The sequence below is a fragment of the Sminthopsis crassicaudata genome, chromosome 1 (genome assembly GCF_048593235.1).
Source record: "Sminthopsis crassicaudata isolate SCR6 chromosome 1, ASM4859323v1, whole genome shotgun sequence".
NCBI lineage: Eukaryota > Metazoa > Chordata > Mammalia > Dasyuromorphia > Dasyuridae > Sminthopsis > Sminthopsis crassicaudata.
In genome coordinates this window covers 80,557,464-80,575,696 of record NC_133617.1, presented here as the reverse complement: position 1 = coordinate 80,575,696, position 18,233 = coordinate 80,557,464, and the positions used below count along the sequence as shown (strand labels likewise).

Sequence of the window (18,233 nt, the reverse complement as noted above, 5' to 3'; positions counted from 1 at the left end):
GCTAACAAAGTTTGTTTTAAAAATCAGATCCCCCCCCCACATGTGCAAATGTTAGTAGCCACTCTTTTTGTAGTGGCAAGGAACTGGAAATTGAGTGGATGCCTATCAATTGGGGAATGGCTGAATAAGTTATGGTACATGAATGTAATGGAATATTATTGTTCTACAAGAAATGGTGAGCAAGATGATTTTAGAAAAGCCTGGAAAGACTTACGAGAACTGATGCTGAGTAAAGTGAGTAGAACTAGGAGAACATTGTACACAGAAACAGCAAAATTATGTGATGATCATCTATGATAGACTTACCTCTTCTTAGGAATGTGATGATTCATGGCAATTCCAATAGACTTGAAATGGAAATGCTACCCATATCCAGAGAGAGAACTATGGAGACTGAATGTGGATCAAAACATAGTAATTTCATCTTTTCTCTTTATTTGCTTGATTTTTCTTTCTCATTGTTTTTCCCCTTTTGGTCTGATTTTTCTTGCACAACATGACAAATATGGACATATGTTTTAAAGGATTACATATGTCCAACGTGTATCAATCAGATTGCTTGCTGTCTTGGGGAGGGGAGAGGTATAGGAAGAAGGGAGAAAATTTTGGAACATAAAGTCTTGCTAAAATAGATAGTTTGAAAGCTATCTATACATGTATTTGGAAAAATAAAATACTATTGAGAAATAAATACATAAAAAAATCAGGTCCTCTAGTCGCTAATCACCTGCTCTTTTTACTTTCCTATTCTGCCTTTAAATGAACCTAGTATGTGCAAAGCCCAACATTTTACCCTAGAGAAAATACTCTTTCTAATATTTCAGTGTAATCATGATTTCATTCATGTATTTCCTCCAACAATGCAGGTGGCAATCCTTCTATGGTTCCCCATCTCAAGTGACTCTCATCTCTGTCTTCCCATAAATGTTCCATGGAAGGTCCACTCAAAACATGATAGGGGCCTTCCTCAATTTAATGGATTCTATAGAAGCATGTAGACTATCCACTAGGTAGTTGTTACTTAACATCTTTGTGGTGGTCATACATTTCTCAGATATGCTCTCTTATATTACCATACCTATGTAATTCATTTTCTTAAAATATATTGCACCTTGCCTATACTTCTCAGGTACCTGTCTTTTGTTTGGCTTTTGGGTAATCCTAAACTTCATATTTATAGGCAATAGAATATCATGACTGGAAGCTATATACCAGAAGAATACTGGTGTTTAAATGATGAGCTTTTGTTTTAGAGAGAAGATTGCATTAATCAGAAGAACTATGTAATTTTCCAAAGCCTGCTACATTTGTGCTGTTCAATTATAGCCCAAATTTATTGTTCATTTACAGACTAGACTAAAATCTGAAGACTAGATCAAAATATGAGTGACACCTTGTTGTAAGAAAGTTTTTAAGACAGAATTTTGCTTTATCAAAGAAATTGTTGTTGTTGTTGTTCTTTATGGTCTACAAACATACACAGTACAATTGTGTATTCCTCAGGTCTTTCAATCAATTGTGTGATTGTCAAAACATGCATCCTATGAAATATCACTTATGAATATAATTTCTTAACTTCTCTTGATGATAACTTCATCCTTTAAAAGGTGCAGGAACCAACAAGGGACATTGCTGCACTAGATATGATTTTTACCAACAAAGAGGAACTAGTTTCTAAGGTGAAGATAGTGGAAATTTTGGTAGGGTAGAGAAAACTATTCCATTTTAAAATCTGTGATATTGAAAGAGAGGAAAACTAGAAATAACCTGATATATAGATGGTGAGAGAAAATATCAAAGGGTTCAGAGATAGGCTAAGTAAAGTCCCATGTTCTAAAACTGAAAAATAAAAGTCAACCCAGCAGGGATAAGAAGCCCCTAAGAACAAAATTCTGAAGAAAAAGACATTTCCTGTGAATAGAAAGAAGTTTTCTAACCAATGCAATAGGTACTCCTCAATTAAATTAAATATTTTTGAAAGACCTGCATTAATAATATGGGTAATAGATGATAAATTCAAAAGTATGGCTATGTCTTACAACATAAAAGTACCAAAGCTCAGAATGAGCTAAGTAAAACAAGGGAAGTTGAGAATAATCAGTTGTTATCCTTCATTCTCAAAAAGGACCAAAATTACATCATTATATCATAATCAAATTATAATGTGTCCAATTGTGGCAGATAAGACCAATGCAACCTTGGAATATTCCTTACAGATTGAGCACAAAGTCCATATGTACATTTAGGATGGCTCTTCTAACTTTGTAAATCTTGTATTTCTTTTTAAATTACTTTAATTCTGTTTTACTCGCTGAGCACAGCATCTTCTCTGATGAGGGCACACCATGCTAGGAAGTCTTGTACCAGTATCTACTATGTCATGTACCCTTTTATTATTTTTTTCTGATCATCATGTTCTAGCCCTGTGTGAATTCTCCTTAAAAATCTTTTTGGCAAGCGTACATTTAGCATTAGAACAATGTGGCCAACCCAATGGAGTTGTACTGTCTGTAGCAGAGTTTGAATACTTAGCAGTTAAGTTCAAGAAAGTATCTCAGTGTCTGGTATCTTATCCTGCCAGGTGATCGTCAGAATCTTCCTAAGACAATTCACATGGAAGTGATTCTGTTTCGTTACATAGCATTGGTATACTGTCTAGGTTTTATAGATATAAAACAATGAGATCAGCAAAATGGATCTGTAGACTTTCAGTTCTATTGTCAGTTTAATAACCTTCCTCTCCTATATTTCTTTCCAAGTTAACACTGAAAATAATACCATCTCCCCAAAAAGATTTGCAGTCATATAAGGGGAAAGAAATTGTATAGTTTTTAGATTGATTAAAAACACTAAGACATTGGTGCTTTAAATATGAATTCCTTTTTCAGGGATATATTATGAGAACTACAGAAAGAGAATACAAAAAGAGGTAGAGACAGAGAAGAAAAAAGTTGATGTAGGATGCAGTAGAAAGACACGAAAAGTTTAAGGACAGAGAAATGAAAGGTGATAGAGGAGTTTATATACCTGGAATTGCTCTTTAGTTTACTTCATTTTTGTACTACTGATGAACAGATAAAGAGGAGTGATTAAGGTCCTATAAAACCTGATCAATGAGGAAGACTTAGAGATCACAAACAACATGTGAGTAAGCAAAAAAATTGGCCAAAAAAGTAATAAGTATTTTGCATTCCCAAAATTACTTTAAACAATGCATTTTGACCCTCTGAGAGGACATGAGTGGAATAGTATATTGTAAGAACTTCTTAATTCCCTGTATGAGTAATTGATAAGTGGATGATAGTCTCAACATCTTAATAATGTTCCTGGAATTCTCAGGTTTGGGGAATGTCTACAGATTGTCTAAAGGATATCTAGTTCTAGGAGGAACCATGGGTTTGTGATTTTATATTTTTTTTTAACTTTTATAGGTATTGTTAAAGAATTGAATTCAATCAAACAATAGTTTCCTCAACTATAAAATGGGAATAATAATACTATCTATCTCCCAGGATTATTGTGAGGATCAAAAGAGATAATATTTCTTATCTCCTAGTATACAGAGAAGGTACAAATAAATACTTGATTTTTTTTCTTTCTTTTTTCACCACCTTCACTCCTCCTCTCTCTTTCTTCCTTCTGTAATCAATTTTCATTATGTGCTAGTATGACTTGACTGAAATGAAGCATAAAGGGAAGAGGGAAAAGTTTCTAGAGAGTGAGGGCTGAATCCAGAGACAATTTGGATAGATCCACAAAACATAACCACCTAGACCAATGAATAAAGTCCTGTCACACACACACACACACACACACACACACACACACACACACACACACACACACACAAACAACACCAGAATTAGCCATATCTTTAAGAATCCCTAGCCCTCATCCATGAATATTCAGGTAGTTGGGTAGCAATATACCATAGAGATTAAATGTGTTTTTTGCAATCATTGTGTCTTTTAATCAGAAACTTTTTCAGAACATCAGTCCTCAACTATTCTCTACTCTCAAGGTCCTTAGCTACTCCTTGGAAACTGTGTTAACCAAAATTGAGATAGGCCTCAGATCACCAGAGCAAATTACCCAACTGAAGAAGTCATACTTGCTGTTATAAAATGCTACTAATCATAACGGGAAAAGATTGGGATAGCAAAACTGAAGCAAGCTGAAGAGTTGTAAAGAACATTAAATTTGGAGTCAGGTGACTTAAAGTCTAGTCTTAACCTTTGCTACTGACAGGGATGACAAGGAACCTTGGAATTATGCCATATAAGGATTATTTGAAAGAAGGGGAGATTTTCATCCTGAAGAAGGGGGTCCATTAGGAGAAAGGGGAACATGTTCTTTGCTTTCAAATACCTGAGTAACTACCATGGGAAAGAGGGAGCAAACTAGTTCTACTTGCCCCCTGATAATAGGAGTAATAGGTAGAAGTTATAGGAAGGACAATGTCAGCTCAACATTAAAAAATAGCTTGTTAATAATTCAACCCCTCCAAAGGTAGAGTAAGCTGCCTCAAGAAGCAATATAGTGTTCAAGATGATTCTGTATAACCACTATGTAAGAGATGTCATAAAAAGAATCCATGTTCCAGACAAGCGCTGACACTTGAAGTCATTTCAAATTGATATTCTTTTTTTCTCAATAGTTCTTATTTTTCTGAATGCGTATAATATTCATCTTAATAAATTTTTGTGTTCCAAATTTTTCTTCTTCCTTTCTCCCCAATACAGAAAATAAATAATCTGATATAGGTTATACATGTACAATAATTTTAAACATATTTCCATACTAATCATGTTGTATAGGACAAATCAGACCAAGAGAGAAAAAAAAACACAAGAAAGAAAAAGCAAGAAAACAAAAAAGGTGAAAACATTATGTTTTGATCCATATCTGTTCCACAGTTTTTTTCCTGGATGCAGAGTCTATTGAGATTGCCTGGAATCACCATATTGCTGAGAAGAGCCAAGTCCATTATAGTTGACCATCACATAATCTTGCTGTTACTGTGTACAATGTTCTGATTCTTCTCATCTGCTCATCATGAGTTTATGTAATCTTTTCTAAGCTTTTCTGAAATCAATCTGCTCATAATTTCTTATAGGATAACCAATCATCCATTACATTCATACGCCATAACTTATTCAGCTAATTGGTGGACACCCACTCAATTTTCAATTCTTTGCCACACAAAAAGAACTGCTACAAACATTTTTGCACATGTGGTCTTTCCCCTCTTTTATTATTTCTTTGGGATACAGACCTAATAATGGCACTGCTGGATCAAAGAGTAGGCACAGTTTTGTAGCCTTTTGTGCATACTTCCCAATGCTCTCCAGAATGGTTGGATCATTCACAACTTCACCAACAATACATTAGTGTCCAGTATTCCTACATGCCCTATAACATTTATCATGATTTTTCTCCAAAATATGAGATTCTGAAGCAAGTACTTCATTTCCTTCTCTGTCAAAGAACAGATTGGAGTAGATGAACTCTAAAGTTTATGCTAGCTCTAATTTGTTATGAGAAGCTAAGTCTAGAAACTCACACATCCTAACATCAGAGTCCTCATATCTCCTTGTCTCCCTGAAGCCCCATAACCGACTTACCTTCACCAGACTAAAGCAATTTTTGTTCACTTCCTTCAAGAACTTCATGTCCAAATTTCTCAGTTGCTTCCATGTAAATATGCACTTATAACTTTCCTCAGTACCTGGTGTAAAGAAATAAGTTTGAGTTGCTTTCATTGGAGATCTCAGATACCATATTGAAAAAAATGACATTGGCAAACGGAATGTAGGCTTAACAGGACAAACTGGAAGGTAATAAGACTATTAGAAAGACTGTAGGGCAACTAGATGTTGCCATGGATAGAGCACCAGCCAAGGAGTCAAAAGGACCTGAGTTCAAATTTGGTCTCAGATACTTAATATTTCCTAAGCTGTGTGACCCTGAGCAAGTCACTTAACCCCAATTGCCTCAGAAAAAAAGTTTTTAAAAGAAAAATGCCACACTTAAATAGTTTAAACGACTTGAAATATTTAACCTTCAGTGAAGACTTGGGATGACATAATTGTTGTCTTTTTATGCTTGAAGATTTGACATAGGGAAGAAGAATTAGATTTTTCTAAGAATTAGGTATCCAAAATTAGAATAGACTACCTTAGGAAGCAGTGGATTTCCTAGCACTGGAGGTCTTCCTCCAGAGACCAGTATATGGCCATTAGGCAAAAGCTTAATTACCACATCATGGAAAACTCAAAGTGCTGTTTAGTTAGGGATTATACTAGGTAAACTTTGAGAGCCTTTCCAATTCAGAGGATTTATGTCAGTTAAGTTCTGATATAGATTCTTACACTAATTGAGAAAAGCATTTCCCTTTTCAGAAACTCAGTTTCCATCTTGTTAAAATGAAAGCATTGAACTAGCTGATCCCAAAGATTCCTTCAAGCTCTAAAATTCTAAGATGATCTTAATGGCAAGCTGAAGAAAGTAGCCATTGTACGAAAATGATGTTCCCTTACAATGAAGGGAGCATCATAGAGTGGTGTCAAGTTCACTGTGCTTGCACTTAGTAGATCTGAACTTGAGTCAGCTCTACTTACAAGGTATTTGATTAGGCAAATCATCCTTGTTGTCTATACCTCGGTTTTATCATCAATAAAATGGGGGCATGATATTTACTCCACCTTTCTTACAAAATTATTGTTGGAAAAGCGATATCAATCTCAAAATAGAATTATAATTTTACAATAAGATGTTCTGATTCCAGAAACATATAATCTGAGTTAAACCCCCCATTTCTTCTTTCTACAGTTTCTCCTCTTTTGACTTCTCCACTGCTGAGATCCCCTAGCTGTGAGATTCTGTGTTAACTGAAATCTACACAAAATTTTAAAAATAAATAAATATCCACACTCACAACTTTCTCTCTGTTCTAACATCTTATTCAAGTGTGCTCTCATTGATGGCTTAGTTTTATCCCTTTGGATTTTTAAAGATCCATCCATCAAAAAAGGTCCTTATTAGGTTGGATTTAAAAAACAAATCCACCTCTCACAACCAACATTTCCTCTCTCCCGAGTACCTCATCAGTGAAAGCACTTTGGAATGCTTCTTCTTTCAGGTAACAGAATAAAACCCCAATGAATAAAGTGTTGGAAGATTTAAGTTGATGTGTTGTATCCAATATTAACTAGCAGCGTGACTCTGAGTCAATCACTTAACCTCTCTCAGCCTCAAGTTTCCTCATCTGGAAAAATGGGAATGATAGTAACATCTACCTTATGTGTATAAAGTGTTTTATACACCTTGGAGGCTACATATATATAAATACTAGCTATTATTATTATCACCGAATCAGCAAACATACAGGAAATTCTCTTGGCCTGAATAATAGAATTTCACAGTTAATTTTTACTTGCTAATATTTCATCTTTAAATAAAACAACAAGAAGCCACCTAACTTTCATATTGGAACTCCTGTGAATTGCTTTGGGTTCCATGCCCCTGGGGTTTTTTCATTGTACTCTCAGGTAGACAAATATTAATTAAAGATGCCGTGGCCCTCGATGTCTCCTAAAGTAGATAAATGAGTCACAGAAGCTGACAGAAAATTTATTTCATCCATCTAGGGTTTATTCCAACATATACTCATTCGAAGTTGAATTTTCTCTCCCTCCTCCCAACAATTAATGTTTTTAAAGCATAGTCATGTCCATTACGTTGTTGGATAACAATGCTTCTGTCATGAAGGTAGAATGACTAATATCATCCCCATTTGACAACCAAGGAAGCTAATGTCTACAGAGAGAAAAGGTAAGGAACTCATGGTTCACACAGTTAGAGCAGACTACAACCCATTTTTCATTTCTTCCAATTCTAGTGTTCTCACTTTTTTGTGTCAGGAGCTGCATGAGATGCAAAATGCATTGTCGAGCATAGTGCTGGTTTTCTTTATATTCATCCCTCCAAAGAAGACTGAACAAAGCTAACTGATGCCCCATCATTGCCAGTGACGTCTCTGTCTAAGGGAGAAAAGATGAGAAAAAACACATTAGCTGGGGGAGGGAGTGTATTTCATGAGAATTTCATCCCATTTTAGTCACAAGTTTCTTATTTTTCCAAGGGTGTAGGTCACCTTAGGCAATCATGGAAAAGAAACTAGATTATGACTAGATTCCAGGCTTGACTCTGTTGCCTGTTGCTAATTAGCATTGAAACTTCAGGCAAGTCATTTGAATTCAGTTGCTTCATTAAATCATCTCTTTCTTACTGACTTTTCAAAAGATGTCCCTGAAGGTCAAATGAAAAACTTCACATGAAAATCTTTTGAAAAAAAAAATAAACTTACTATACAAATGTCATGAACCAAAATCTGGTTTATTTTTTAGTTATGGAACATATGTTAAATAAGATCCTGAACTTTGATTCCAAGGAAGAGTTAAATAAGTTTAAGGAAGAAAATGTTTGGAATAATTGGTTTACTCAATAAGAATTGTGTGTTGATAGGCTGGGGAAACTTGGCTCCAGGAATCATCAATAAATCATCAAGGAAATTGAGAAAAGATTCATAAGAGAGGTTGAAGTGAGTATGAACTTCTAGTATATGCCTGAAGAAGGAAAAAAATAGGATTTAGCTGTAATAGAAAAAGAAGATCTCAAGAAAAATCATTAACTCTGCAGTCATCAGAAGACTTGGTCTGAGGAAAGGCCCAAGAAAAATTGACTCTTTACTCACATTTCCTTTTAAGTGTCTTTTTATTCAGACACTATAATGTATTCTGCTGCTTCATTTCTCAAATGTTTGTAATAAATTGACTTTTGCTTTAAACATAAAGAGAACAGCAACTAACTAGAGACAGAAACAAATATAATATTGGGGAAGAACTCAACCTCTCCCTAAATGTTAGTAATTTCCCTAACAGAGGCTCTGAACAATGATGAGCAAGCTCATTGCTTCATCCACAATCAACTCCCTAAACCTGAAGAGGAGGTAACTACATGAACATTAATAGCCATTAGTCCCTTAGGTTGAAAATAAGTTAATCATTCTAACAGTGTTACAGATATGATCATTGTCTTTGAGTATTTGAAAAGCTTTTGTGGGAGAAGATGTAGCTTATGCTACAAGACTTCAGAATAGATATTGATTTTTTCCTCAAATACCCTAACCCCTCAGTTCCTCAACCAGCTCACTCCAACCCCCCAGTTCAGCCATACTCTAAGATAATCATACCCTTGATCTTGCCATCCCCTATTCAAGAATTCTTAAATCTCTTTGAGCATTGGCTCTTCACCTCTCCTTTTGTTTTCTCTTATATAATCTTACTCATCTGCAACATGACCTCCAACCTCGACCCCTCAAATCTCTTCCAGGCCATCTCTTGCACTAAAACTACTCTATCTTCACCTTCCCATATTGACTCTTTGGTGAACCAGTTTAATTCTCTGCTACATTCCTTTCTTGAATCCCTATCCTCTTTATTGCATTGCCAATTGTACCCATCCAAGACTTAGTCTTGAATCATTTCTACCATTTATTGTTTTTCCTCCAACACATATGCTGCTAAACAAAAGGGGAGAAAACTATAACCATTTTAACTAGGTCCACTTCAGATTTATGTTGTACAATCTCAATTGGGCCCTCACTGCTGCTAGGCAATCCTATGTCTATATTATTAAATCACCATTGCAATCCCCACAACTGTGAACTGTCACTATATATATTCCTCCCAACTGCCCTAAAAGTGAGAACATTCTTATGAGTTACAAGTATCAGCCTCCTATGTAGACATTTAACAGATTAACCTATATTAAGTTCTGTATAATTTCCCTTTCCTGATTATTCTCCAGTTCTTCTCCTGAGACCTATATTTGAAAGTCAAAATTTCTATTCAGCTCTGGTCTTTTCATCAGGAATGCTGGAAAGTCCTCTATTTCATTGACCATCTTTTACCTTGAAGGATTATAGTCAGTTTTGCTGGGTAGGTGATTCTTAGTTGTAATCCTAGTTTCATTGCTCTCTGGAATATCATATCACAAGCCCTCTGATCCTTTTGTATAGAAGCTATTAAATCTTGTGTTATTCTGTCTGTAAGTCCATTATACTTAAATTGTTTCTTTCTGGATGCTTGCAATATTTTTCCCTGACCTGAGAGTTCCATGATATTATAACCAAATTCTTTTTAGATTAAACATATCCAATTCTTCTAAACTTATTTCTACATTTATCATAGTGCATAAGAAAAATCAGATTAAAATAGGAAAAAATTGGAAATAAAACAACAATCAAACAACAACACAAAAAAAAGATGAAAATACTAGTTGCATATAGGGACATTCAGTCTCTTTTCATCACAAGTATATTGAAATTGCCTGAATTACCTCATTGTTGAAAAAAGCCAAGTCCTTCAAAGTTGATCATCACGATCTTGTTGCTGTGTTCAATGTTCTCTTGGTTCTACTTATTTTACTTAGCATCCAGGCCTTCCTGAAATCATCCTGCTGATCATTTCTTATAGAACAATGATATCCCATTACATCCGTGTACCATAACTTATTCAGTCATTCCCCAACTGACAAACATTCACTCAATTTCCTGTTCCTTGCCACTACAAAAAGAGCTGCCATAAACATTTTTGCACATGTGGATCCCTTTCCCTCTTTTGTGATATCTTTGGGTTACAGACCCAATAGAGGCACTGATGGATCAAAGAGTATGCACAGTTTTGTTGATAATATTTTTGGGAATTTTCATTTCGGGATCTTTTTTAGGAGGTGATCAGTGTATTCTTTCTACTTCTAATTTATCCTTTAGTTCTAGAATATCAGGACAATTTTCCTTGATAATTTCCTGAAAGATGATGTCTTTTTTTTTATCATGGATTTCAGATAGACCAGTAATTTTAAAATTATATCTCCTGGATCTATTTTCTAAGTCAGTTGTTTTCTCAATGAGATATTTCATTTTTTCTTCTGTTTTAATTCTTTTTGTTTTGTTTTATAGTATCTTGATTTCTCATAAAGATATTAGCTTTTATTTGCTTCCTTTGTAGTATTATTATACTTTACTTATACTTATACCTCATCATGTACTCTTTTGATGTAGTGACATTGGCCTTTTTGCTGTCCCACAAACAAACTCCAAGATTTTTTCTGGCTATTTCTATACCTGAGATGTTCTCCCTCATCAAATATACCTACTGGCTTCTCTGGTTTTGTCCCATTAAAATTCTATCTTTTACAGCACATCTTTCCCAATCCCTCCTTAATTCTAGTGTCTTTCCTCTGATAATTATTTCTACTTATACAGTATATATATATGTATATATATAGTTGGTTTCCCCATTATATTTTGACGTCCTTAAGGACAGGGATTATTTTGCTATTGTTGATGCTACTGTGGTTAGCCCTAACACTTTGCCCTGTGCCTGCCAGACACATAGTAGGTATTTAATAAAATGTTTATTAATTGATTGATTGATTTTGTATAAGTATAACTAAATATTTTAAGTACATTTTATTCATCATATTTATGAAATATATTTGCAGAACAATATTATATTATTCCAGTTCCCTAATCAAAGAGCCTCTAATTTGTTTTCAACTCCTTCCTAAGACAAAAAGTTGTGCTATACTTTTTTTTAATATAATGGCAGCTAGGTGGTAGATTGAATGCTAGATCTGGAGTTAGAAAGACCTGAGTTCAATCTTAGCCTCAGATACTTACAAGCAATGTGCCCCTAGACTAGTCACTCAAATGCTATCAATTTCAATTTACTCAACTATAAAATAGGAATCATTATAGCATTTGTTTTCTGGAGTTCTGAGGATAAAATGCAATAATATTTATTATAAGTAGTCTTTAAATGTACACTATTATTATTACTTTTTTATTAGTGACCTCTTTAGAATATATATCTAGTAAGGAAATTTCTAGATCAAATCATATAATTTATCATTTTATTTGAACAATTCCAAATTGTTTTCCAGAATGAGTATACTAATTCATAGCTCTACCAACAACACAATGGTGATCATACTTGCCACATTGATAGTATTTTCTCTGTTTATCTAATGCCTTTCACATTGTTGAGGACTATCTTTTCCTGAATATAATCTCCTCTCTAGATTTTATGACTATTTTCTTCTAATTTACCTCCTACCTATCTGATCATTCCTCAGTATCTCATCATCCACATCATGCTCCTTAGCTTGTGCATGGTTTTCTAGTAGGCCTTCTTTTTACCCTCAGTACCAGTAGTTCTAATCTTGGGCTCCACAGATCCTTACAGATGTCAATGGATATAAATTTAAGGGTCTCTCAATGGGGATGGGGAAAATGTAACTTTATTTTCAAGAATCTTTGGTTTTCTTTGTAATGTTATTGTCTTTTTATTTTGTCTTTAAAAAGAGTCTGAGAAGGGAAGTCATAAGTTTTATCAGACTGTTAAAGTGTACATGAAAATTCCTGCCCTATTCTGTCTCTCTTGGTAACTTTATCAATGCTCATGGGTTTTACTATCATGTCTATGCAAATGGTTCCCAGAGCTATATCTAGCTTTGTCTAGTTTTTCCTTGGAATGTCAGCCCCTCATCATCAATTTCTCATTGGACATTTCAAACTCAATGGTCCAAGGCATTCTAAATTTATTATGTCTAAAACCAAACTTACTCTATTCCCCATAAACCCTTCCTTCTTCCAGACTTCCCGATTTCTGTCAAAAGTACAGTTGGTTGTTGTCCTTCATTCTCAAAGAGGACCAAAATGATATCATTATCATTAAAGTGGAGTTACAGTGGGTCTGACTGTGGCTGATCAGACCATTATAAGCTTAGAATACTCTGCCACAGATTGGACACAAATAGTCTATATAAACATTTGGGATAGCTTCTCTAATTGTGCACATCTTGTATTTCTTTTAATTCAATTATGCTTTGCTTATAGATCACAGCACCTTCTCTGATGAGGGTATGCCATGCTGGATGATCCTATGCCAGTGTTTCTTATGTCATACAACTGATTCTAAGGGTTTTAAGAGATACCTTGAGAGTGCCCTGGTATCTTTTTTTCCTGACTACCTTGTGAGCACTTGCCCTGTGTGAGCTCTCCACAAAAGTCTTTTTGGCAAGCATACAATGTGGCCAGCCCAACAGAGTTGTGCTCTCTGAAGTAAAGCTGAAATGCTTGGCAGTTTAGTTTGACAAAGGATTTTTCTCAAGGTCCTTTCCAAGGATCTGATCCTGCCAGGTGATCTTCTGAATTTTCCTAAGACAATTCAAATGGAAGCAATTCAGTTTCTTGGCATGGTGTTGGTATACTGTCCAGGTTTCACAAGCATACAATAATGAGGTCAGCACAATGGCTCTATACCTTCAGTGTGGTACTTCTTCAACCCACACTTTCCTTCAGAGCCTTTCAAACACTGAGCTAGCTCTAGCAATGTGTGTGTCAATCTCTTTATCAATGTGGACATTGCTGGGAAGTATATTGCTGAGGTAAGTGAACTTATTCACAGCATGCAAAAAAATCACCATTTATTGTAACTGGTGGTTCCACATATAAATAGCACGGCACTGGCTGATTGAGGACCTGTGTTTCCTTAGTGTTAATTGTTAGGCCAAAATTAGCAGAAGTAGCAGAGAACTGATTCATACTTTGCTGCCTTTCTGCTTCAGAGATGGAATTGAGTATACAATCATCTGCAAACAAAAAATCATGCACAACACTCCCTCCACTTTGGTTTCGGCTTGTAGCCTTTTCAAGTTGAAGTATTTACCATCAGTGCGGTAGCTGACTTTGATTCCATGTTTGTCCTCATTGAAAGCATTTGACAACATGGTTGAAAATATCATTCTAAAAAGCATGGGAGCAAGCACAGTCTTGTTTCACTCCATTGGTGACTGGGAAAGCTCGAGAGATTGTCCATTGTCCAGAACCCAGGCAAGCATGACATCATGAAACTGATGTACTACTGATGAACTTCTCTGAGTAACTAAACCTTGACATAATTTCCCATAAGCCTTCATGACGACAGTATCAAAGGCCTTGGTCAGATCTACAAATGTTGTATATAGATCTTTAGTCTACTCCTGGAATTTTTCCTGGAGTTGTTGGGCAGTAAACATCATACCAACTATTTCACTGCCCCTTCTGAAGCCACACTGGCTCTCAGGTATATGACTTTTTTGTAGGTGGCAGATCAGCCAATTAAGGAGAACTCTGGCTCTATTGCTTGCAAGTAATTGCCAGAGTTCTCTACCTCCCTCCCCATGATTGTCACAGAACAATCTATTTCCTTTACCTTTATAAAGATGGACAATGGAGGCATCCTTAAACTTTGTCTTGCCATATAATGTGGAAAATTTCAATGAGCTTTTGTATGAGCAATGAACCCTCTACCTTGTAAATCTCAGCTGGAATAGAATCAGCGCTTGGTGCATTACCACATTCAAAACTTCTTCAATTGGAACCTCAGCTAGGGAGTGATTGATTTCAACTTGAGGTAAATGGTCAATAGTTTCAGCATTGATTGAGGATGGGCTGTTGAGAACACTATAAAAGTATTCAGTCTATCACTTTAGGATTGTGTCTTTATCACTAATCAATGTGGCTCCATCAGCACTGGGTAGTTGAGATGCACTATAGGTTTTTGGGCCATAAATAGCTTTCAGTACATCATAAAAATACATTGGATTGTTGCTGTCTGCATAAAACTGAATTTCATCTGCCTTTTTACTGAGCCAAGAATCCTTCATCTACTTTACTTTTGATGGAATTGAATGCTATCTTTTTAGAGCTGGATGAACTATCCTGCTGGTAGATCCTGTGTAGTTTTTGCTTATCATTTAGCAGTTTCTGAATTTCCCCAACATTTTCATCAAACCAGTCTTGATGTTTATGAGTGTTCTGACCCAGATGAGAAAATGCAGTGCTATGCATCAAATCTCTGAAATTGCCTACTCTTTTCCTGCTCCATTGTTGCTGACTGTGTGTTGGCTCAACTTACCCTCCAAACTAGCAAATTGCTCCCTCTTAGAGAAGCACTGTAATCTATTGACATTAATTCTTCTAGTGGTCTTTTTGCCTTGGAGCTGCTGCTTTTATTGAATGTGAATATTCAACAAGGAGAAGATAAGTCTATAATCAGTCCAGCACTCTGCTCCACACATTGCCTTGGTCACTCTCATACCCTGTCTATCTCTTCTTCTTACAATCACATAGTCTATTTAATGCCAATATTTAATGCAATGGTGTATCTATGAAGTTTTATTGCGTTTAGGTAAGTGGAATACAGTGTTGGTGATGAGAAGGTAACGAGATGCAAAAGTTTTCAATAGTAAATGATCATTGCTATCGCTATTTCTTACTCCAAAAATACAACCATTCTCCTAATCTACCACGTTTTTGTAATTTTGTCATTATGCCCAATTCTTCATTCTTGTTTACCCTTCACAAAATCTCTAAAATCTAACCCCTTCTCTCCACTCCCACAGTTACTACCATAGTTTAGACTTTATTATCTCTAGCCCAAATTTTTGCAATAGCATTCTATCTGACCACTCTGCCTTATGTCCCCAATCCATCCCTCACACCTGCTGCCAAAGAAATTTCCCTTTAGCCCAAATTTAATCATGTGTCTCCTTCACTCAACCAACTGCAGTGGCTTTTCATTATCTCTAAGATAAAATACAAACTCTTTATCTTTTAAAGTCCTACACCTCCTGCTTCTAACCTATTGTTCCAGCCTTAATTGGCATTATTTTCCCCTTTATATTCTGTGATCCAGACAAACTAGCTTTCTCTTTGTTCCTCACAGACAGTACTCTATCTTTCCATTCCTTTCACTGACAGTGGCTGTCTCCCAATCCTGGAACACACTTCATTTCTATCTTTGTCTCATAAGATTCTCTCTTCTTTTATTCTATAGCTAAATCATCATCTTTTTTACAGGAAGCCTTTTCTGATTCTGCATTTGTTAATGCTCTCTCTCTCAAATTATTTCACATTAAACCATTTTGAACATATTTAAATTTATTCACTTATTTATGCTAGAAATGTTTTTAGATATATTTGTTTTTTTCAATCAAATGTACATTTATTTCAAATAGGAATTGTTCTATTCTTTGTACTTGTATACCTTGCACCTAATAGAATATCTGGTATTGGGCTCTTAAAAAACATAAAAAATCAATTTTGATTGGTTCTTTGTATGTATCATTGAATCTAGATCTCCTTTATCATATCTAGATGATTTCCAAGTCATTTTCTCTTTTCTCTCAAGTACTTAGGTCAATCTTGCATTCATCCCCAACATTTGCCCTATAATCAGGAACTTCCATGTGCCTGTTCCCTCCAACAATCTGGCTGCCAAGATTATCATACTCTCCAGTTCCATAATCTGAATTTTCACTCACATCAGTTATAGATGGTGATAATCATAATCTTGCTTTTACCTTTACCTATATTTTTTCTAAACTCTAGAATTTTACATTCTAAAATTCCCCTCTGAATACAAATTTCTATTCTTCTAGATCTTCTTATGTCTCATTCTTTATAAACCTATTTTTAATCATCACAATGATTCAGAGAATTAACACAATGCCTGTCTCATAATAGCATTTAAAGTGCTTCTTGACTAATTGGTTGACCTGGAGGTCATTCCATTTCTCCTTGCTCTTCTTTATTCACTCTGGTCTTACTTTCCTCCCCTTATAGTCTTGACCAAACAGTTCAAATTGTACCATATACCCTATCCTTGTTCCTATCTTTTGCTCCAGACTTTCCGTTTTTCCACTATTTGCATGCTGTTATAACAATGATGGAGAAAATCATATAACCCAACTAAGTTTACTACAAATTTATTGGGTAACTTAACTGGGTTGTCAAGGATGCACAGCAGCCTTCAGTGCCTCTTTATTTATTGAGTCACTTCACAATGCTTTGAAAAATATACAGATCCCCTCATATTAAAAAAATTCTGTCCTTCCAACATCTCGAACTTTGTTCCTAGATTTCTCACCCATTTCGTAGTGCAAACTCAAATGGACCTGCAATGTTACTGAGGTGATAGACCCTCCAATGATATAGACTGTATTTCATCCACAATTGCTCATCCTGAGAAGTCCTTGTCTGTGTCAGATAGCTAATCAACTGGCAAGTATTAGGCACTTTCTAGGTGCCAGGTATAGTCCTAACAAGAATACCTCTCATTTTTCATAGGAGAACATTCCAAAAGTATGCATAGTTCTCCACATATGTTAGGATCTTTCCTCATTTTCTCATGACATTGCAAGAATGCCAATGGAATATACAGAATAACCATCAATCATCTCTATTTCTTACCATGTAATTAGCTCATTTCCATTCGTCTATTTCTTTGGTAAAAAACCTTTACACGATTTCATTAATTTCTTGTTTGTAATGTGATATATATTGCTTGTATTTATCATGTGCCTCTTCATTGCCTTTTTATGTCCTCAATTTTAACTTCTTGTGGACTACAATATTTTATAACTTGTAGCCATCTAACAATATGTACATCATTAATACTCTGCAAAGTTCTATTCTTATGACTCCTGGTGATTTGCAGATTAACCCCAGCTACTTAAGCCCCATGCTTATAAAGCATGGTCCCTTGCAAAGTCTATCTTAACAAACTACCACTGCTTTTGAAGGATCAGCTTAGTTATATATAAACAAGTTCATCGCTGTTATGTTGACCACTTGGTAATGAATTCTTTATCACTTAAACAAATACAACTTGATTTATTTAAATGAGTTATTGACACTGAGTTGAGACAAATGCATGTAGAAGAGCATCAGTATCAATTATTGTAATTGGATATGGAAACAAATAGCATAAATCAACTTCCATAATAAAGAGACCAAAACAGTCTTAAAACCATCTTAGTCAACAAATATTTGATCTCCTTGCTAAGTTGAGAAACATATAAATGAAGAATACTGGAAGATTATGACCATTGGTGCCCCATAAAATAGCAAGAAACCATTCAGTGGCGGACAGGAGAGAAAACAATTTTTAAAAACTTTGCAAAAAATAAAAATAAGCAAGGTCATTCCAAAATACACTTAAGATTGACTAAAAAGAAGACCAAAAAGTAGATAAAAGATGGAAAAGTTGTAAATATAATTTAAGATTTTCTACTTAACGATTTTGCTTTTTTATACCACATTTTTGAATGCATCCCTCCCC

General features: G+C 35.1%; 1 protein-coding gene across 2 annotated transcripts in view; it reads right to left on the bottom strand.

The window, feature by feature from the left end:
• The window catches only part of LOC141552507 (maestro heat-like repeat family member 5), a 70,575-nt gene that overhangs the window by 46,614 nt on the left and 5,728 nt on the right, over positions 1–18,233 (bottom strand). Inside the window, exons 1-3 of one of the 2 annotated variants that reach the window (XM_074284672.1) lie at positions 8,756–8,856; positions 7,910–8,042; positions 5,625–5,728 (exon numbers count right to left, since the gene is read on the bottom strand). In XM_074284672.1, the coding sequence (XP_074140773.1) occupies positions 5,625–5,728; positions 7,910–8,024 (219 nt within the window). In that variant the 5' untranslated portion in view covers positions 8,025–8,042; positions 8,756–8,856. Of the gene's footprint in view, positions 1–5,624; positions 5,729–7,909; positions 8,043–8,755; positions 8,857–18,233 lie in introns of those variants that run through there. The other variant, XM_074284671.1, reaches the window with a different exon arrangement.